Raw genomic sequence first — 23,844 nt, 5'->3', positions numbered from 1 at the left:
GGTTTCTCCAAAGAATGGTATCCTATACATGTATGACCAGAAGCTCACCATGCTACATATACATGCTCTTTCCACTGAATGCTCCATAGACATACAGGATTGAAATGAACGCTTCCAGCTCATCAACACAGACAGATCCCAGGCAGTGTCTCCTTGATCCCTGTGCACCTCAGTTACAGTACAGTCTCTGATGTATTGTAGCATGTCCACGTAACATAAAAAACGAAAACTGGTGAGTGCATTGCTGATGTTGTTTTTTGCTTGATGTGTAGGGCCTGCTCTCTCAGTGATGACATGTTGTGCTGTTGTCATCGGTTTGTTCTATCCAAATGGTGCCATCCCTCCCTCTTTTCTGTCTCACGGTTTCATTTGGTGGTGGAGCAGGCACCTGCTCAGTGCGCACTGTTCTGGCTTTTTTGCGCATAGGCCTCGGAGGTGTAGGTTATTCAAGTCGAGGCTCAGAATCAGAAAAATAGTCATCAGAGATGTCAGGATTAATTTGTTCCCCTCCATCTGAGATATTTTCATTCAGATCTTGTAGCGGTGCTAACGCAGCATATGCATCCATTCGTCTTGGTTATCTTGCCATTCTACATTATGCAGGCTCACACTGTGTACTCCAAATAGGCCAGAGTAGACTGATACAATTGCTTGGATTTGGTGGATTTGGTGGACTGATATAGGGTACATATCATTTTGAGATTATAATTAGAATATACCTATTCAATAGAACGGCCTGCCCTGTTCTTCATTCACAGTTGGTGATTACATAATTATATTTTCACTTCCCTTCACTCATCAACTCACCTATTCTCCCCTTTTATCACCCATCGTACTTTACTTCATTTTATTTCATCTGTTATGTGTGAAATACATTTTGGTATAGTTTAGGTTCAGTTTCGAGGCAATTATTGGGGTGATTATCAACTGAGCACTGCACTTTCCAATGTCGGGAGAGTGAGTGGAGCAGGCCCTACTGTCGGAAAACCATTCAAATAATGACATGCCCTCCTAAAACTGGTTAGAACTCCAGTTCTGTTTGTGATATTATTATTCTAACAATGGCAGTGTGTTATATAGACTTATTTAGGAAAAGTCAAGGATGGAGGGTGGCATGACTTTAAAAGTAAAATTCATTAATGAGCAGTTCTAGTGTTAAATAATCCCCCCTCAATGTTAAAGGGATAGTTCACCTAAATTACATATTGGTTTCCTTACCCTATAAGCAGTCTGTGGACAAGGTATGACAGCACCATGCAATAGTTTTGTTGTCCGCTGTTTCAAATGCTACATTTTTAGCATTTGTGGCACAAAGGCAAGTCAATGGTACCTATATTAGCATACAAGCATGTCCAAATCATCCTGAAGTATGAAAACATTTATTGTGTAACTCAATAATGTTCCTTATAGATGATTTGTATATGAAGCACGGAAATGCTAATATACTGTAGGTACCATTGACTTGCATTGGATTTGTGCCATAAATGCTAGAAAGTTAGCATTTGAAACAGTCTCCAGGTAAACAAAACCAAAGCATGGGTTGCTGTTATACCATCTCCATAAACTGCTTACATGGTAAGGAAACCAATATGTAATTTGGTAATTTGGGTGAACTATCCCTTTAACAATGATTGGGGGGGGGGGGGTTCTTAAAAAAACACCTAAAAGTAGGAACACCATCTAATGGTCAGAACCTGGTAATATCAGCATGCAGGATGGGACATAAAACAAACAAATTGAATGACTCATTTCTCTTAACAGGGAAAGAAAGACATCACAAAATTCATTACATAGGATGAAGAAACAATACTCCGAGCCTCAGCTCCATACTACTTGTCAGACATAGAGAACTGATACTGTATACTCGTTGTTAGGGTTGGCGTGGGGTGTGGGGATTCTGTGGGTTGACAATTTCTTTGGATTCCTCATGTCTTACTTACTAATCAAGTTTCCATCCACAGTTTTATGCGATTAAAGTCATACCATATAAAACAAAACCCAAGACAACTGTGATGAAAACAGGAATTTTTGTTACAATTTTATAAATGCTGCCAGATCATTTGTTCGTTCGACATGCTGGGATCTTTTTATGTCTGTAAATCAATAATGAAGTAAATGGCGGTGGAAACGTGTTTATGCGCAAATATTGATGTAATAACATGATATCGACGTAAACTTGGAGTCACTCGACGATATGGTGTGTGGTCCTCCCAATATGTCTCAGGAAAGCATGCAGTTTATTAGGCTACCGATTTAAATAACTTATGATGAACTTCACAGGGAGGTGAAAGTGCACAGTGATCTTGATGCGCCTTTCCAACAAATATCGAGAGTCTGATTCTGGTGACAGGATGATCAATGCTTGACTGCCGTTTGACAAATACAAATATTCTCACTATTATCTATAATAATCTCATTATGTAGACTAGCCTACCCGCACAACCTACCCGCACTATATCTGTGAGCAGTTGACTAGAACGCATGTGCCTAGACCAGAGTTTGCTATTTAACGCAGCAGTTTTGGTGACAAAACTATTGGTAGAGTTCAAAATGCGATGGAAACACATTGAACTTTAGATTTTTATTCGGGACATGAAAAAAGTACACACTGGTGTTTTATCCACAACAAGGCCGTTTGGTGGAAACACACTACTGGTGGGAAAATGCACATACACTGTATATACAAAAGTATGTGGACACCCCTTCAAATTAGTGGATTCTGCTATTTCAGCCACACCCGCTGCTGACAGGAGTATAAAATGGATCACGCAGATATGCAATCTCCATATACAAACATTTGCAGTAGAATGGCCTCAGTGAAGAGCTCAGTGACTTTCAATGTGGCGCAGTCATAGGATGCCACCTTTCCAACAAGTCAGTTCGGCAAATTTCCACCCTGCAAGAGCAACAACAGCTTAGCCATGAAGTGGTAGGCCACACAAGCTCACAGAACGGGACCACCAAGTGCTGAAGCGCGCAGTGCGTACAAATCATCTGTCCTTGGTTGCAAGACTCTGGAACCAACGTCAACACAATGCCAAGCGTCGGCTGGAGTGGTGTAAAGCTCGCCGCCATTGGACTCTGGAGCAGTGGAAATGCGTTCTCTGGAGTGATGAATCACACTTCACCATCTGGCAGACCAACGGCCAAATCTGGGTTTGGCGGATGCCAGGAGAACGCTACCTGCCCGAATGCATAGTGCCAACTCTGAAGTTTGGTGGAGGAGGAATAATGGTCTGGGACTGTTTTTCATGGTTCGGGCTATGCCCCTTAGTTCCAGTGAAGGGGAATCTTAACGCTACAGCATCAATGACATTCTAGACGACTCTGTACTTCCAACTTTGTGGCAACAGTTTGGCGAAGGCCCTTTCCTGTTTTAGCATGACAATGCCCCAGTGTACATACCGAGGTCCATACAGAAATGTTTTGTCGAGATCAGTATGGAAGAACTTGACTGGCCTTCACAGAGTCCTGACCTTTACCCCATCGAATACCATTGGGATGAATTTGAATGCCGACTGCAAGCACGGCCTAATCACCCGACATTGGTGACCTCACTAATGCTCTTATGGCTGAATGGAAGCAATGTTCCAACATCTAGTGGAAAACCTTCCCAGAAGAGTGGAGGCTATTATAGCAGCAAAACTCCATATTAATGGCCATTACATTTACATTTAAGTCATTTAGCAGACGCTCTTATCCAGAGCGACTTACAAATTGGTGCATTCACCTTATGATATCCAGTGGAACAACCACTTTACAATAGGCCATGATTTTGGAATGAGATGTTCAATGAGCAGGTGTCCACATACTTTTGATCATGTAGGTTATTTTCTTAATGTACATTTTAGAATATTCGCATGAAAATCTGTCATCATTTGGGTGAAAACCTAGCTATAGTTAGGAAAAAGTGTTGTCCAAATTGGATGTGAGTTGCTATATTTATTGAATATTATATGAATCCTATATATTAAAATGGCCAATTTGGGTGCAATCAATTAGCTTAATTTCTCAGATTTCAAATTACATAAAAAATGTAATAATGTTTCAGGAATGCTTACCTGTTTCTAAGTACAGAAATTGTTTCAGAACAATCTGCGGTGGTGGGTGCCATGGCTTGCTGAAATGACATGGAACAACCCTGGATTCCCTGTCTCTGTTTGTCAGGCTACTGTGTGGTGGTGGAGGAGTCAATCAAACAGACACACACAGTGAATCTGAAAGATCCCCACTGTCCGATGTGGAGTGGTGTAGCATGTGGACCACGTTGTGTGATCCATGGTGTGATTTGCACTGTGGTTTGGCACCGGGTGAAATAAGGAAAAGCTTTGATGTATTATGATGACTTGTTTTACAGTGAACTTCATGCAGATTTCTTCCTTGTTTCGTGATTTACAGTAAATGTGTATGGCATTGAGTTTCAACATTTTAATATTTTCTGAAAACCCCTGTGAACTATGGGAAAGTTTCCAGAATTTTGCAAGCATTGAATTAAATGGAGATACTTCATGAAGCGTGTTTATTATTGTGTTAATTCTATTTGCACACATTTGCACACTAGTGTTGTTGTGGTTGTGTATCTGAGCTGCAGGGGGAGACGAAAATCTTGAAGCTGAAGAACCTTCGTCCGCAGGACTACGCCAACTACAGCTGCATCGCTTCTGTTAGGAACGTCTGTGGCATTTCCGACCGAAACATCGTCTTCAAACTCACCAACAAGACAGGTTCGTCTTCAAACTCACCAACAAGACATGCACCATAAGGTTTATCAGATAACAGCAAACCTCCATCCTCTTCTTCTTCCTCTCCAGCGTCTCCCTCCATTAAGCTGCTGGTGGAGGATCCCATCGTGGTGAACCCTGGCCAGACGGTGTCCCTGGTGTGTATCACTACGGGTGGGGAGCCCAACCCCACGCTGAGCTGGGTCAGCAGCTCCGACAGCCTGCCTGAGAAGAGCGTGGTGAAGGGTGGAACACTCACCCTGCCAGCCATCACTTCAGATGAGGCTGGGGTCTACAGCTGTGTGGCCAGTAACAACGTGGGCAACCCAGCCAAGAAGTCTACCACAATAGTGGTCAGAGGTGAGAGGGGAGCAGGAGTGGGGTGTTTGTTGTAGGTGGAGTGTACAATACATATATTGTAGAATCCTTAGAACAGCACTGTCGGCCTTGTCAAGAGGGTCCGACCTCTAGGTATAATGACTTACTGTATGTAATGGGCTGACAGAGGCAAGGTCAGAGATTTTAGTCCCGCTTAGGCTGCTCATGGGCTATTTCTTTATGAGCTAATCCGATGTTCAACATTCAAGTGAAAGGAATGGTTATTAATATGGTTACAACTTTCCTATGCTGCTACAGAGTTAATACAGTATGCGAGCATTGTTTTACTACAATTGACATATCTCACTTTTGATGTTGCATTAGGAAAGCTGTATTGCCTGTACGATCCTACAACACACGGTGCTATAGTTGGAGACACATTGAGAGTATATCAACGTATTCCGTACAGTGTTACGACTTCTGTGCAATAAACGGTAGGGTGAAGCCAATAGCATGGGGATGCATGTGAAACCACTCATTAAAGATACTTATTAACGGTCAATTAGAGTCATTAAGCCATGGCAGTCAAGCTGAAGGCACTACAGGCTGTTTGCCAATCAACTGGGATGAGGACTTAGCGTCCAAGTCTCTTCTCCTCAAGGTAATTGACACACGAAGAAGCTAATAATTGCAGACTTGCCTTTGGGAGCTGCCAATGTGTTAAGGATTTAGTGTCCAATGCGCTTTCCCTCAAGGTAATTCATACATGGAACAGCCAATAATTATAGACTTGCCTTTGGAGGAGCCATTGGTTCTCCGGCCGTATAGTAGGATGAGACATTTAAATGTTTGATTTATATAGTGTGAGTCTTAAGTGTTGTGGTGAGTTGAGTGAAGACTGTGTTGCCGGAGAAACTGGGATGAACTCAGTGAAGTAGGACAAGCACTTAGCACAGTTCATTTGGTCATGCTGAATATGACAGCTGGTTAAGATAGTGGTGGTGTGTGTGTGTGGGCATGCACGTGTGTGTATGAGCATGCATATTTTATGTGTGTGTGTGTGTGTGTGTGTGTGTGTGTGTGAACAGATATTACACAGTATATGTGTTACTACATGTTTAAAGTATGTATATTTGTGTACACATGTTTGTGTGTCTTTTTGTTGATCACACTCTAGTCCTTGAGAAGCCCTCTCGTGCTGGTGTTGCCAAAGGGACTGTCTGTGTTTTCCACAGATCTGTCGTCAGCAGATGGTGGCGTTTCTGACCATGCTGTCCCACCAGCCGTGCTGGCTCGCCATTTGGCTCGCCCCCTCTTACAGTGCTGTGTGTGTGTGTTTGCCTTGCCCCCTAGGACAGCTCAGCATGCTGTTGGTTCACCGCAGCTCTACTACCATGATCTTTTCATGGATTAAAGGAAGGAGACACGTCTGTAAACGCAGGTCAATACCCTGTGTTTTTAGTCCAGATCACACAACAATGTTTGGCAACAAAAGGATACTTTAGTGACACAATGACCTGGACAATGAGATATATTCTCCACCTCTGTCAACACTAAGTTGATTTTTTAGAGAATGTGTTTGCTGTAAGGTTTGTTTTTGTGTGTGTGTGTGTGTGTGTGTGTGTGTGTGTGTGTGTGTGTGTGTGTGTGTGTGTGTGTGTGTGTGTGTGTGTGTGTGTGTGTGTGTGTGTGTGTGTGTGTGTGTGTGTGTGCTTGCGTGTATGTGTGTGTAACTACTGCATGTCTGTGAATTGTTCACTACACGGGTTTATCAAACGTGAAGCGACAGCATGCAGTGAGAGGAACGTCTAAGAGACATTGCCTTGTGTTCATTTCCTTTTTCCCCACCAATACCATTTACACACCTAGTACTGCAGCTACGTTTCCTAGTACTGTAGCTACTTTTCCTAGTACTGTAGCTACGTTTCCTAGTACTATTGCTACGTTTCCTAGTACTGCAGCTACGTTTCCTAGTACTGTAGCTACGTTTCCTAGTACTGTAGCTTCGTTTCCTAGTACTATAGCTACGTTTCCTAGTACTGTACCTACGTTTCCTAGTACTGTACCTACATTTCCTAGTACTGTATCTACGTTTCCTAGTACTGCAGCTACGTTTCCTAGTACTGTAGCTACCTTTCCTAGTACTGTAGCTACGTTTCCTAGTACTGTAGCTACGTTTCCTAGTACTGTACCTACGTTTCCTAGTACTGTACCTACGTTTCCTAGTACTGCAGCTACGTTTCCTAGTACTGCACCTATGTTTCCTAGTACTGCAGCTATGTTTCCTAGTACTGTACCTACGTTTCCTAGCACTGTACCGACGTTTCCTCCCTGTGCGTTCTTAAAACAGTGTGCTTTGCAGGTGTGTGATGTGGAGAAATTAGTGGTGCTGGAGGTAGCAAACATTCAGAAACAAACAATGTTCTGCTGTTGTCTCGTTGTCTCGCCTGACAATTCCTCCAGGACTTTCTTCCTTCCAAATGACTCCAAATGAGACATCAGCCATTTCAGTCAGCGAACACACACCAACTCACACACACAGGCAACCCCTCCACAACACACACAGGCCATACACTCTCTGTGAGGGGGGTTCTGTGTTATTAATAGCAGAGAAAAACTGCAATGGGTTTCATAGTGAGCTTGCCTGCTGATATTATTTAGGCTGTTGTTGGGAATTGTTAGGGAAAAACAAACCCCTCATGACGTGACTTGTAACAACCTGGATGTCAGCATGTAAATCAACATGTGAATGACTCAAATTTGCTCTGGAATACATTCTGGTCCGGAGCTGCATACATTTCCATTCATAAATGGCAAATGTAATGGTCTGGGTGTAATGGTCTGGGCCTGGCAGACAGACTAGAGAGTTGGGCAGCGGCCGTCAAGACTGGGGTTATTTGTCAGTGTGTGTAAGTGCGGTTGTTTGTGTGTGTGCATCCTGCTGGCCTGTGACTGAACTTGTCAAGTTCATTTGAGGTCAACCAAAAGGTAATCTACAGCACAACGGCCTGTCACTCGCCACGTCCAAACATTGGCATGTGTCAGTGTGTGTGTGTGTGTGAGCGTTAACATGTGGAGGCATGGTGTGAATGTGTGATAGTATGATGATAATCAGAGAGGGGTGTGTGTGTGTGGTCGGGGTCTGGGGTTGGACGGTGTGTGTGTGTGTCTGGCGGGGGTCTGTATGGCTGGGGTCTGGTACTAATATCTCTGTCCCCTGTATGTCTTTACCCTTGACTAATGTCCCCGAGAGGAGGTAGGTAAAGTAGAGGAGAGAGAGAGAGAGCCATCTGGCCCTGAGAGGACCGCTAAGCTAAACCTGCTGATTACTAGTGGGAGAGATGACTGGATGGATGAAGGCCATTGTGTGGTGCCAAAGGAGAGAGGAACAGACAGAGAGGGAGAGAGACTGGGGGTTAGAAAGAGAGATATAGGTGTCAGTGCCATCTTGTCAGCCAGTCTTAAGAGGAGGGTTCAGGGATAGTGTGTGTATGTCTGTCTCTGTGTGTATGTGAATTTGTGTGTGTGTGTACGTGCCTGTAATTGTGTCATTGTACTCACGTCAGGGGCATGTATCCCTTCATAAGCTAAGCAGCTCCCATGAGGGGGTATTGTAATCAGCCGTGTGACTAGAGTCCTCTATGGACCAAACCCCAAAAGAGACTTCTTTCTTTGTGTCATTATCTACTTATTCATGTTACAGGCCACCCGTTATTATTCACCACAGCTACTGTACCACCATGGAGACTATTACACACACACACACACACACACACACACACACACACACACACACACACACACACACACACACACACACACACACCCACACACACACACACACACACACGACTAATGTCTTAAAGCGAGGGAGAATAGTACACTCTCTTTACAGGCACAAGCACTTTGGCTAAACAAAACACGCAGGAGGTTGCATCATGATTCATATTCATAGAGGTAAATAAAATCCAGGTAACTAGAAAGTATCCTATTCATCAGTGCCCTAGCTACAATGTAATCAGTGTAACCTCTTTAGATCATAGAAGAAAGAAAGAAAATGTGTGGCATAGTGGAGTGTAGTAAGTGTTTAAACAGTTCCTTCCATTGTCCTTCTGATAAACCAGAGTAGAAAAGGCTTCTGTAGAGCACAGGTAGGAGTAAAGAGCTTTAAAAGAAAAGTCTTACTGGATACAGTATTTATTGATCATTTCTTTCTCTCACGCACAACCATGGCCCTGGTTCTGTGACAGAAATGTTCAGAGCGGTGAAGAGAACCAACTTCCAAAAGCCTTTTCATTAATAATGCATGGTGAATGTGTGTTTGTGCGCGTTAACTTTCTTTTTGTGCCTCGGTGCTCACGGTACTTAAATGATTTTAACTACTGCAGTGGGCTAAATCAGGGTCACACAGAGTGTTTCTTGGTAGTCCTAAACACATCTACTTTGAAACCAAAGTATACACCTCACACACATGGTTATGGGCTTAAAAAAGAAGACACCTGTACCATGTCAGATATAGAGTTGAAATGTATTACATTTTGAGTTTGTATCCCAATATGACACTATATATACATCACAGAAGACTGAAATGTAACAAAACATTTTGAAATTAATAACATTCCAACCATGAGGTCACTAGAGGCCGATTTGGTCATTTGAATGCAGGAAAGGTCTACATTCAGTAAGTGTTTCCTGTTTCTGAGCCGTTTTTTTCTATTCAGGCTCTCTCCTCTCTTCTCCTCCAGCATTGTCTCATAGACTAGACTTAACACAGTAAACAAAAATCTGGGACACAAAATGTGTATATTTATGCAAGAACAGCTCAAATAAGCAAAGAGAAGTGACAGTCTATCATGACTTTAAGACATGAATCTCAGTCAATCCAGGTCAAGAACCTCGATTTTTATTTCAAGTGCAGTCACAAAAACCACCAAGCGCTATGATGAAACTGGCTCTCATGAAGAAAGGAAGTTACCTCGGCTGCAGAGAATAAGTTCATTAGAATGAACTGCACCTCAGATTGCAGCCCAAATAAATGCTTCACAGAGTTAAAGTAAAAGACACATCTCAACATCAACTGTTCAGAGGAAATTGCGTGAATCAAGCTTTCATGGTCGAATTGCTGCAAAGAAACCACTACTAAAGGACACCAATATGAAGAAGAGACTTGCTTGGACCAAGAAACACGAGCAATGGACAATATCCCGGTGAAAATCTGTCCTTTGGTCTGATGAGTCCAAATTTGCAATTTTTGGTTCTAACCACCGTGTCTTTTTGAGACAAAGAGTAGGTGAACAGATGATCTCCGCATGTGTGGCTCCCACCGTGAAGCATGGAGGAGGAGGTGTGATGGTGTGGGGGTGCTTTGCTAGTGACACAGTCTGTGATTTATTTAGAATTCAAGGCACACCCTTGAATGAGTTGGTGTGCCCAAACCTTTGACTGGTACTGTACATACATACATACATACATACATACATACATACATACATACATACATACATACATACACAAAAATAAATAACACAATATCACAACATACTATCCCTTCCCTCCCACATCCTCTCATATCCCCTGTTGGCCAACATTCTTACTCCTGATAAATAGAAGGCAATTGTTCAAAAAGGAAATTAAAGGCTGCCATCTCAAGAAAAAGTAATCAATACAACCTCTCAAAATGTAATTTTTTCCAAGTGTAGAAAAGACATTCGATCTTTCAACCAAGATGTTACAGTGGGAGGTTTGGAGGATTTCCAATTAAGCAAGATCTGCTGGCGGCTATCAAGGAAGCAAACGCTACAACGTCTGCTTTACTTTTAGTGAGACTAGGTAACAAAGATGGAACTCCAAATATAGCAATCAAAGGACAAGGCTGCAGGTCAAGATCTAGAATTTTAGAGAGAGTATTAAAAAAGGATGACCAAGACTCAGACAGCTTAGAACATGAATAAAACATATGGGTGTGGGTTGCCAGAGTGATTGAACATCTGTCACGTCATTTGTGTCTGGGAGGAGTTTACAACGTTTTTCTTTGGTGTAGTGAATTCTGTGCAAGACCTGTAACTGAATTAAACTTAATGAGTACATGAGGATGTGGAGTTAGCCCTATGGGCCTCCTCCCACCTGTAAGGTCAAGTTCAAGTTCACTACCCCAGTCTGTCTTGATTTTGTTTATTGGAGAGGGTTCAGAGGAAAGCATAATGTCATATAATCTAGAAATCAGACCCTGCTGATTCCACAGCAAAAAAAAATAAAAAAAATAGGTGGTTGTTACAAATAGGGCTTAGAAGAGAAGGGGCAGAAAGTCTAAAATGTTGACGAAATTATCCACAGATCTTCAAAGTAGAGAGCACAATGGGGTTTCCAGTATACTTTGAAGGACACAAGGACAGTGAGGCACAAGTAAGAGCAGAAAGGGAGGATGATTGGCAGGAGTGTGCTTCTAATGAGCACCAGTTGGTACTTGAAGCATTACACCAGACCATAATCTTTCGAACATTGGTTGCCCAATAGTAAAGCAGTACATTTGGAAGTGCCAATCCCACCTCCATCTTGTCTCTTTCTTTGAAGTTTCTCTTTCTCTATGTATCCTAGGTGATTTGCCTGCCCAGATAAAAAGACTGACGAGCCTATCCAACTTGGTAAAAAATGATTTCGGCAGAAAGATAAATTCTGCCAGCTAAGGAGAGAGGCAGACTATCCCAGCGTTTTAAGTCTGCTTTAACTCATGTGACTAGACTTGCAAAGTTAGTTTTATGGAGGGTAGCCAGAGAATGTGTCATATTCACACCTAAACAGGAAAAACCAGAGGGCTCCAGAGGGAATTTGCTTGGCAGTGGGGTTGATCGGAAAACATTCACTTTTCTGAATGTTTCATTTGTAACCTGAGAATGACCCGAATGTGTCTAAAATATGCAGTATGTTATTGACAGAGTTCACAGGGTTAGTGATATATAACTGTAGATAATCTCCACTTTGAACACTTTGTGTTCTTCACCAGCTCGTTGGATTCCAGTGTATGATGATGATAATTTAAAGGCCAAGGAAAGCGGTTCTTTCGGAACTGCAAAAAGGGAGCGGGGACATAGGACACCCTTGACCGGTCCCTCTGGAGAGGGGGAAGTATTCTGAATGTTGAGAGTTGGTGTGTACCCTAGCCATAGGAGAAGAATAGAGCAGACGTATCCATGAGATGAAATTGGACCCAAAACCAAATCTTCCCAAAATCTTAAAGAAATAATCCCACTCCACCCGATTGAAAGCCTTCTCCGCATCAAGAGAAACAACAATTTTGGGGTCTAGAGAGACAGAAGGAGATAATTTAATGTTCAAAAGACAGCATACATTGGAAAACAGTTGTTAACCTTTGATGAAACCCGTTTGATCATCAGATATGACATCCTGAAGGCAGGGTTCCAACCGGCATGCTAGAACCTTAGATAATAGTTTAACATCAGCGTTCAAAAGTGAAATGGGCCGATATCAACAACATTTCGCCGGATCTTTATCTTTTTTGAGTATAAGTGAGATAAAGGCTTGAGTTAGCATCGGGGGGAGAGAGCCCTGTGATATGGGGTCCATGAACATATCTAATAGTAATGGGGTGAGTTGATCTGAGAATGTTTTATACAAATCGACGGGGAAGCCATCAGGGCCTGGGGCCTTGCCAGTTTGCATTAACTTTAGACCCTTTGTTATCTCATCTAGATGCAGAAGGTTATCCAGAACTTTACTCATGTCCATATCAATGGATTGAATATCCAAGTTATCTAAAAAGTTGTCCATAGCCGTATTATCTGATGGGGATTTGGATTTGTAGAAGTTAGAATAAAATGACACAAAAGTTAATATTAGGGGGATCACTTGTAAGATTATGGGAAGAGTCATATACCTGAGAGATGAGATGCCTACTGGCGTTTAAGTTGGTTTGCCAAAAGGTGGCTGGCCTTGTTACCATATTCATAGTATGTCCCCTTTGTTTGTTGCAACAGAAACTCTGCTTCATCAGTGGAAGCAGATTAAATTGTGACCGGCTGCCTTGATTTGGTCTTATGTAGCAAAATTTGAAATTGTGTTTTTTACATTGATTAAAAGCAGAGACCCAGAGCTACAAAATGGTATATCATACACTGCATTTGAGGAACAATTGGAAAGTACTTCTGCAAAAGCGCTTTCTACATTCATGACCCAAACGGGTTGTGTTGATCCATGGCGCTTCATCCACCCGGACACAAAGGACTTCTCCTACTTTTCTCATGTTCATCAAACCTACTCGCGCATAGGCAACTTTTTTTTTAGATAGTAACATTCTCCCCTCAGTTAAAACGACGTATTCTGCTATAGTAATTTCAGAACATCCCCCCCCCCCCCACACATTCTGGACTTAGCTCTTACTCCGAACGCAAAAAAAATAGATTTAACAAGACCCTATGTATTCATTGAAATGAATAAAAATGACGACACCTCCCCCTCTCTTCTTTGGGAGACGTTCAAAGCTGTATTACGGGAATATATCATTTCTTACAATGCTCATTATGTCAAACAAAGAAAACTGAATCGTCAAGGACTTGTGGATTCATGACAATAGACCGGCAATATTCAACTTCACCATCCCCTGAATTATACGCAGAGAGGCTGAAACTTGAAACTCAATTATTGATAAGAGGAGAAGTCAAATGAAAAAGAAAGAGGAAAAGAGAGATTGAGAGAGGAGCAGAATGAAAAAAAAACATCTGAATAAAAAAACTCAAATCCTTTAGAGAAACAGAAACAGAGCACAAGAATCTTTGGATAATGCCAACATACACCCCCCCCCCCCCAACATTCCCAACATAGACAATACAAATTTGAAAAGTGATAGTACAATACCATTTTAAAGAAAAAAATCCTAATCCTAAACTCATCATTATGAACAAGACGAGCAGCAGGAATTCTCTTACTCAGCATCCGTTGATTACCCTAATGTGCTGTGAGGTCAAACTGACCTAGGAAAGAAGTTACATACACCCTTGAAACTAAAAAATAAAATATATCAGTAGGCAAGTGCACTCATTGGGTTTCGGTCACACTTTAAACAAAGAGTATAACCTTCAGCTTTAGTTATTGAACAATGTTAACAGCGATCAGTGGCATTTCAATGGCTATAATATGAGGTAGTCCACTAGGTGTCGCCAAAGGGCAGAGTAATGAGAAACATTCGAAATGAACCAGTAGGCTATGAAAACAGTCAGCCCCTGTTGGTAAATTATTACAAACATCCTTAGGGGTAAATAATTAAATAACAACTAGCATTTTGGATATGTACAATTAAGCAAACGAACCATGGGTCTAAACTCTTCAGCTTGTGCAACAAACCTCTACTGGATTGGTGGGTCCCCTGCGGGACGGTTGAGCTAATGTAGGCTTTTTTTCTCTTTGTATTATCTTTTACCAGATCTAATGTGTTACATTCCCCTACATTCATTTCACATTTCCACAAACTTCAATGCGTTTCCTTTCAAATGGTATCAAGAATATGCATATCCTTGCTTCATGTCCTGAGCTACAGGCAGTTAGATTTGGGTATGTCGTTTTAGGCGAAAATGTAAAAAACGGGGGCGTGTCCTTAAGAGGATTTATTAAACAAGAGTAAAATTAGAAGAGAAGAGTAATAGTTTTAGACTCCAATGTCATAGTGGAGCCCAAGATAAAGGGAATGTGACTGAGGTCTATCAGTGACCAACATCACCAATTAAGGTCAGTGTGAACCAGAGTAGTTCAGAATGTCCATATAAAAAATACAATAAAAAAAACATCCAGCAGACCCACAATGAAAAGTATAAATTTAGGCTAAATTGAGGATTAGTTGCAAAAAGTTGTCGCAGGAGAGACCTTGTGCATCTTCTTTCTACATTGCTCAACCGGAAGCCACTTTGCAACTACTTACTACTTTTAGCCACTTTGCAACTACTTAGCATGTTAGCTAACCCTTCCCCTAACCCTAACCTTACCCTTTAACCTATCTCTTAACCCTAACCTTAACCCCTAAACTTAACCCTTAGCCTAGCTAATGTTACCCACAGCCAATTGCAAATTCGTACCATATCATACGAATTGTAATTCGCAACATATCATACGAAATGGATGATGGACATACTATACATAATGTAACATATCATACTAATTTAAGTGGCCCAGATTTTTATTTACTATGCTACATCTAACCATGAGTCCAGGTTGTCTCCTCACCTCTTCTCCCCTCTCCCGCTCCAATTTGCTAGGATTCTTCTTAATAAGTGACTCAGCCGTTCTGTAGGACTCGATTTCTGAGCCTGGGCTCTGCCTTCTCTGTATACCAACATGCTCCACCAGCTTACTCCACACCGCTTCTATAGTCACATGTTCTTTTGAGGTATGGATGAAGTGCTGGAAGTGATGTAAGAACAGGCAGAGACAAGCAGAGTGTTGGGTTTACCCTCTCCAACAGTAAATGGGAAAGTTTTGTTTCCAAGTGGTGCCCGCGTTAAAGATTCACTGGGCATTTGTAATGATTGTTGTTGTTGTATAGAGGTGTTTGTGTGTACGTGCATGCGTGATTGCGTGCGTGCTTGCTTGCCTGTGTCTCCTGTATCCTGGCTTGAGGAATGTGTGTAGAGTTTTGGGGAAGGATTTGGGGTTTAGTGGACAATATGTTTTCAAGAGGCGAGGCAGTCCACACTGTGTTGACCTTGAATTTGACTTGACAGTGTCGGAGTATTCACACTAGACAGTTAACTAAGGTAGAGTGAATTGTTACCATCTTAATCCAATGTTTGTACACTGCCACCTTTGTGACACACGTGCACGCATGCACACACATGCACACACACACACACAACATAAAAAAGTAACCTTTATTTAACTAGGCAAGTCAAATTCTTATTTACAATGACAGCCTACATCAGCCAAACCCGGACAACGCTGGGCCAATTGTGCGTTGCCCTATGGGACTCCCAATCACGGCCGGTTGTGATACAGCCTGGAATCAAACCAGGGTGTCTGTAGTGACACCTCAAGCACTGAGATGCAGTGCCTTAGATCGCTGCGCCACTCGGGAGCATAAATGGGATCTGATTGGATTATAGTAGTCCACCCCCTAGGATACAGTCTGTGTACTAGTATTAATGGAATGCTGTAATAGATCAACTCAACACAGAGGCAACAGAAAATAGCCTTTCACACTGTTAAGGTACACTGGTAGTATCCACTCTAAACCAGTTCATTCACTGATTCCACATACAGTACCTCTATGTGCTTTACTCTTTATATGGTTGGAACCAAGTGTATACTGCTTCCACCATTGTGTAAATACGTCCAATAGTATTACTGTATTATATTATATTACATCTCAGGAAAATTGCCTTTCCAACATGATGACATACTAGGCTGTTATATTGAGAGCGTACAGACAGAGCGGTGATGTGGCTTTTCGTTAATACCTGATGTTTGAATTGTGAAGGTCACTGTCAATCCATGGATATATTGAGATTCAGCACCACTTTTTCAATATCAACAGACATAATTGCGTACGCAACTCCTTTTGAACAATATTATATATAATATCAAAAGAGCTTTTGCCTACACTATAGTCGAATGCCTACACTATAGTCGAACGCCTACACTATAGTCGAACGCCTACACTATAGTCGAACGCCTACACTATAGTCGGAGGCCTACACTATAGTCGAACACCTACACTGTAATCGATCCATGGCTATATTTTGAACAGCACCACTTTTTCAATATCAACAGACATGTAATTACATACGCATCAAATGTTGAACAATACTATATATAATATCGAATGGTCATAAATTCTTGGCAGAGACTCTCTCCCCCTGGTCATGCAGAAAGAGAGGGAGAGAGCACAGAGAGAGAACAAAGGCCTTCACTTGGCCAAACTTCTAAATCCCCAAAATGGGAGAATTAAATAATATTTATACTTTTGAGAATGTGGGAATGGTCCGTGGACACATAAGGGACAGTTATGACGAGTGTGTTTCATTTGGTGATCTCATGAAGGACAGGAAACACAAATAACGGTATCTTTTAAAGTGTACATTTCCCAGCTGTCAGGTTTACATCTAAATATTGTGAAACGTATGTGATTAAACATGAAACTATTTGTGAAAAAATGTAATATATTAACATTCTAAATGAGAGTATGGATTTTCATATAAAGATTAACTAGTCAGTGGCCACACACCCGTGAGCCCAGACATCACATGAGGCATCATAGATCCACCTCTTCTTTGACAGAGGATTAAACCCACTCCTGAAAAAATTCACACCAGACAAAAACATTCCGGGTGACGCTGATGTGTGAAGTGTTTTAAACTACAGCAAGCCAAAGCAACCCAAGGTAAGCCAGACGTCTCTAAAGGTTAAGACCACGCAAACCATAATACTAGAAAAGCATCCCACGTGGAGCGTTAGCTACACGTCTGGAGATGGTTAGACTCTGAGACTATCGATTCACTACAGAAGGAGCAAATTCTAGACAACACGAATTACAGTTAGAGTCTGCAGTTAGAAATTACGTTAACCTAGAACGAGAATACTGACAACCGCCGAAGCATCTATCTATGAGAACATTTCTGAATGGTACTCTGAAGTATCCATTCTAACCGCCAGGGCCGCGAAAGACTTTGTGACTTCAATGAAAGTTAACCAGAGACTCTGATGAACCCTAGAAGACGATCGAGGATTCCAACAGAGTAGCCAACAACGACATACGGGCGTAAATATATATACATTGCAATTATTCTCGAATGAGCGGCCGTTCATGTGGAAAGGATTAGCATTTCAATGAATATAATTATAGACTGTGTAACGAATCCATTTTGTCTTTCCCGCTCTTTCTCAGTCCCACCCCTTTCCTTTTGTCTACCAAGCTGTCATATCTGTTTAGCCCACTAGGGACTTTTCTATCATTGTTAGTAACCAATATCTATTGTTTGTTTGCTACGTATTTCTGTGATTATTTAGTTAGTAAATAAATAATTAAGCCAATTTGTATATTGCTGATTCATTATGGAAACTAGGGTTCGTGCATATAACCAAGAATTGTACGACGTTCAGATGAGACTGAAAGAAGGTAAAGAATAATTCATGACTCATGACTGAAATGTAAGGGATCTTTAGATCTCTAAGAATTCATTCGGAAGACGGAACTCCTTACGCTTACCACGCTTACCACACCAGACATGCCACCATGGGTATTTTCACAGTTCCCAAATCCAGAACAAATTCAAGAAAGCATACAGTATTATATAGAACCTTTATTGCATGGAACTCCCATCTCATTTAATGAACAGAAAACCTGGTTTAAAAAAACTGATAAAGCAACACCTCTCGGCAAGCAACACCTCTCCTCTATTTGACTTAGATAGCCTACATATCAATACATACACACAGACTATCTGGGCCTTTTGTAAATTGATGTAGTTCTGTCCTTGAGCTGTTCTTGTCTATTAGTGTTCTGTATTATCTCATGTTTCATGTTTTGTGTGGACCCCAGGAAGAGTAGCTGCTGCTTTTGCAACAGCTAATGGGGATCCTAATAAAAATCAAATAACAACATTTGTTGAGACGTGTCAGGAACAGTCTTCAGTCTTTCACCCACCTGCTGACATTGATTTAAGTCTGGTTTGAGTGTGGTTTCTTAGTGTGCAGGCTTGTGTCACTCTCTTTCCCTCTGTGCCCCCCCCCCCCTTCTTCCCTCTGCTCGGCTCCAGCATCGCAATGTTTTGCACATTCAATTTCCTGTGTTTAAATCTGACATGCAGGTTTTGTTTTCATTTTCCTTTTTCGCCAAACTGAATATGATAATGTCTCAAGGGAATTGCTAGATGAAAAGATTTCTGTAGCGCCATCATTTTTTTTTGTGTGCAGACGAGATGAATTGTACAGCAGCAGCGTTGGGAACAATGCGACGTAGATTAGAATGAAATCAGCCCGCTTTTCTTTTCGCTCTGATTTGATGACGCTGTTTGAAAACTAAACTGGATTAGCCATAAGTATCTTTCCATTGATATTTCTCAAATGTTCTGCTTTCTGTGTGTGTGTGTGTGTGTGTGTGTGTGTGTGTGTGCGTGTGTGCGTGTGCACATGTCCGTGTGTGTGTGTTTGTTTGTGTAATGACTTCCTCTCCAATCAATGAATGCAACACTTGTGTGATTGGATGAATCACATCTCAGACAGACTGTGACTGGATAAAGTGAATCTCAGACAAACATACAGTATTTCAGTCTGATCAGCCAGCAGTTTGCTACTTTACAATTTGACGCCCCATTCAAAATCAATTCACTGCACCCTTCTAAAAAGTGTTGCACTGTTGCTGACCCCATGCTGCCCCTAACCTCTCAACTGTTGTGTTTGTTGTCTCAAGAGGTTGGGGAAAAGCAAAAATACACATTTCCTTTCTAAAAAAGGGAAACCATTTTCTCCATTATTGTTCTACAAATATCAGAAAAACACTTTTAAGTGTATCTTTTGTCTACAGTGTCAAATAAAGGGAAATATGGAATTACTCCTGTGGCTGCCACTTAAACACACACATGGATTGTACCTCTCTCACTTTTTGGTGTGTCTGTCTGTATGTTCTCTCCACAGCGCTGAAGAAGGGGCGTTTCTGGATCACCCCTGACCCCTACCACAATGACGACAACATCCAAATTGGCCGCGAGGTCAAGATCTCCTGCCAGGTAAGAACACACACACACACGCACACGCACACACCATCCCCTTTTCACATGCATACTCAACTATCCACTCCTTCCAGGTGGAGGCCACGCCCCCTGAGGAGCTGATATTTGGTTGGCTGAAGAACGGGCGCGCCATGCGTAGCTCTGAGCGAATGGTGATCACCCAGACGGACCCTGACATTTCCCCAGGCACCACCAACCTGGACATCATTGACCTGAAGTTCACTGACTTTGGCACCTACACCTGTGTGGCTGCGCTGAAGGGAGGGGGCATACCTGAGATCAGCATAGACGTCAACATCTCCTCCACTACTGGTGAGTCTCACACACCGCCATGTCAGAGCAGGAGATTGACTTATACACTTCCCCACACTCAGCAATAACACACATACATCAGCATTTCGCCACTGTGGCGGATAGAGACTTCCGTAAGACTACACAGTGTATGCATCCCAAATTGCATCCTATAGCCTATACTGTATAGTGCACTACTTTTGACCAGAGCCTTATGGGCCTTGGTCAAAAGTAGTGCACTATATAGGGAATAGGGTGCCATTTGGGATGTACACAGACACGTGCATACATACAGTACATCATCAAGACACACACACACACACACACACACACACACACACACACACACAGCAATATAAATGTTCCCTTCTGCTGAAACATACACACTCTGGAGAAATACACTTTCATAATTCCTCTATTTCCCACAAACACATAAAATGGTAACCTATTGAATTTGCCCCTATCAATTAGCATGTGGTATTGTTTCCACAATGTGACCTATTTCCTACCCGAAACTAATCCGAACCTAACATCCAATCCTATTGCCTGGTATCCAAACTCAATTTATGGGCTTCATCACAAATATCACCATGTTCCCTATATTGTGTACCACTTTTGACCTGGGCTCTGATCAAAATTACTGCACTAAATAGGGAATAGGGTGCCATTTGGAATGTTGCCATTTGGAATGCAGACATGCTCCAAAACTAAATCCATTCCCTCCTTTCATCTAATTGGCTGCTGCTACTACCATTTGTGTTACTAACATGACATACATTCATTACATGCATCATGTCTCTGGGAGACTTTAGATAAGGATATTCTGGTGATTAGAAGGGTGGCTTCATTACAAGAGAATAACCTGAAGATATACAGCACAGACCCAACACAGTGAGTTTGTGGAGGGTACCATCGATACAGTAGGAAAAGAAAAGGGCAGACGTTTGTATTGGTAGTGGTTAGGAAACGAATAGTAGGCGTTAAGGAGGAGAAGAGAGCTATGGGTTAACAAGGAGAAGTGATTACACTGGGTCGGGAGGAGGGTTGGGGGGGTATCATGTGTAATTACCACTTAGAGGTCAATCAATGATCTCCCACCCTGCTGTGTTGTGCCGCCTCCCATTACCCCACTGCTCATCTCCTTTGCTAATGGACGGGACCTGATCGATAACATGCCTCAGAAGAGAGGTGCTCCGATTGGGAATTTCCACTTGGAATTCCTCTGCCAAACAGGCATGCAGTTTCTCATCTTGACCGTTGTCGCTCCGAGATTGGAATGACCAAAGGGAGGCGGTTGTGTTCCTGAAGAAACATTCCGGGTTTGCTGGCTGCTGATTTGGTGTGTTTGAAAGGCGCCAGGGCATGGTAGCTTCCTGATAAGTGTGTGTGCACGTGCGTGCGTTTGTGCGTGTGCGCTTGTGTGTGTGTGTGTGTGTCTGCCTGCGCATGCTTGCCTCTGTGTGTGTAGCTATGGCAAGCCTCCTCTCTCTCTTTACTACACACACTCTGTGACAACACACCCTGCTGCCATTCACTGCAGCAACATGAAAGCCTGTTGTCGACCTTCGTGCATAATTACCCTAAAATAATCCTTTGATAATCCCCCGTGCTATAAAACAGTGGAATCAATCGTACTTGTCCAGTTTGTTTCCTCATTATCTTCTAAGTAGTGCAGCCTTTCCCTTTGGAGTGTGTGTGTGTGTGTGTGTGTGTGTGTGTGTGTGTGTGTGTGTGTGTGTGTGTGTGTGTGTGTGTGTGTGTGTGTGTGTGTGTGTGTGTGTGTGTGTGTGTGTGTGTGTGCCTGGCCGAGACACACCGATGCAGAAACACACTCTTTAATGTGAACCATCACTGCTGCTGTCTGAGAGAAGAAGAGAGAAACACAAAGGAAATACCTGTCTATGATTATCATATAATATGAAAGGGCTTTTTGTGCTTGGATGGGATTGTTTTTTAGCGTACTTGTTTTTTAAGGTGAAGGTTGTTTTAAGTTGCGGCGGTTTGAATACGATGAAAGAGTTGCGTGAAGACACAGTGATTCATGTACAGGTAGAAGAGAAAATGAACATACAATTCTACTGTGTGCTGCCTTTGTCATTGCCCTTCCGTAGTTTTATTTGAGGACTACATTGAGAAGTTCTGAAGTAGTAGGATCACTGTGTCGAGATAAATTGTTGTATCTCCTTGTTTTGTATCCTGGCTGTCGCTATGTTGTTGTTAGCCAATGACGCAGCGGTTTATTAGCCTATTAGCCAATGGTGTGCACTGAGTGGTTAGTCTCGGTCCTGGCTGGCGGTCTGTTTAGGCTAACTAAGCCGTCTCTGATGTTCTCCAGAAGGGAGAGAGAGACTAGTGGTAATTACAGTCTCTTAATATAAGCATTTAGAGCAGATTACACTGCAGCTCTGCCAGGGCTACTAGCCATGGAAGTGTTATGAAAAAGATGGGGCCTCACGCTGTTGATGTATTTGGAAAGAGATGGGGGGCTCACGCCCTAGAAGTGTTTGGATAGAGATGGAGTCTAAAGTATCTCAATCCTGAACACTGTGAAACTCTCTCACAGCCAAGCGCGGACCCAGGCCAGTCCAACTAAACTAGCACAGCTCAGTCTATCCCAGCTCCAGCCGTAGTCATGCTTAACCACCCCCTGCCATGTCCAGCCCAGCCTCCAGCCCACCCTAGCCTCTTCTACCCTACTGCAGTCCTAGTCCCCCATCCCCAGCCAAGCCCCACACTCATTATCTACAACACAGACAGGGAATATTCCTACTCTACTGTACTTTTAACTACACTTTTATCCCCACAGCTTTCATTAGTCCCCCCCCCCCCACAAAATAGTGCTAATATTTACAATCATCGCACACTCATTAAGTATCCAAGCCTCTTTTTTTTCTTTTGGGCACCCTGAGATTGCACAGTTAATGGTTTATTCATGGGCAGTATCCAAACGAGAGCCCAGATTTCCCCATCCAATAACAACAGAATTAAAAGACTGCCGAAAAGAAAAGAGGAAGAGAGGAACGGAGGAGGGCGCATTTTCATGCTATGAGATAAAATGCAATTAATCTTCATTTTAGTGTCCCCTTTTAAAGGCCTATTGCAGTCAAAATACAGATTTTCTTGTGTTTTGTATATATTTTCACACTATGAGATTGGAATAATACCGTGAAAATTGTTATGATAGTGCCCTTTTAGTGTACGAGTAAAAAACAACTCATGTAAAAGTAACTCATTTAAAAAGTAAAAATAGGCCTCCAGAGTGGCACAGCGGTTTAATGCACTGCATCGCATTGTTAGAGGCATCACTACAGACCCGGGTTCGATCCCAACCGGCCGTGATCGGGAGTCCCATAGGGCGGCGCACAATTGGCCGAGCGTCATTCGGGTTAGGAGAGGGTTTGGCCGGGGGGGACTTTACTTGGCTCATCGCGCTCTTGTGGCGGGCCGGGCGCCTGCATGCTGACCTCGGTCATCAGTTGAACGGTGTTTCCTCCGACACATTGGTGCAGCTGGCATCCGGGATAAACGAACAGGTATTAACCTCTTACATCTAGATGTTCCGCTAGCGGAACGTCTGCTCCAATATCCAATGATGGGCGTGGCGCGAAATACAAATTCCTCTAAAATCCGAAAACTTCCATTTTTCAAACATATGACTATTTTACAGCTATTTAAAGACAAGACTCTCGTTAATCTAACCACACTGTCCGATTTCAAAAAGGCTTTACAGCGAAAGCAAAACATTAGATTATGTCAGCAGAGTACCCAGCCAGAAATAATCAGACACC

The 23,844-nt window shown here is 42.4% G+C and overlaps 1 protein-coding gene across 3 annotated transcripts in view; it reads left to right on the top strand.

Moving 5' to 3' along the window:
• LOC115174515 (MAM domain-containing glycosylphosphatidylinositol anchor protein 2-like) overlaps positions 1-23,844 on the top strand; it is a 344,881-nt gene that overhangs the window by 159,224 nt on the left and 161,813 nt on the right. For all 3 annotated transcript variants that reach the window (XM_029733126.1, XM_029733125.1, XM_029733127.1), the window contains exons 5-8: positions 4,592-4,724; positions 4,812-5,081; positions 19,671-19,762; positions 19,840-20,077. In XM_029733126.1, the coding sequence (XP_029588986.1) occupies positions 4,592-4,724; positions 4,812-5,081; positions 19,671-19,762; positions 19,840-20,077 (733 nt within the window). The remainder of the gene's footprint in view (positions 1-4,591; positions 4,725-4,811; positions 5,082-19,670; positions 19,763-19,839; positions 20,078-23,844) is intronic.

Source organism: Salmo trutta, chromosome 35, assembly GCF_901001165.1.
Source record: "Salmo trutta chromosome 35, fSalTru1.1, whole genome shotgun sequence".
Lineage (NCBI taxonomy): Eukaryota > Metazoa > Chordata > Actinopteri > Salmoniformes > Salmonidae > Salmo > Salmo trutta.
The sequence above is the reverse complement of the archived record's forward strand: the minus strand, read 5'-3'. Positions and strand labels throughout refer to the sequence as shown.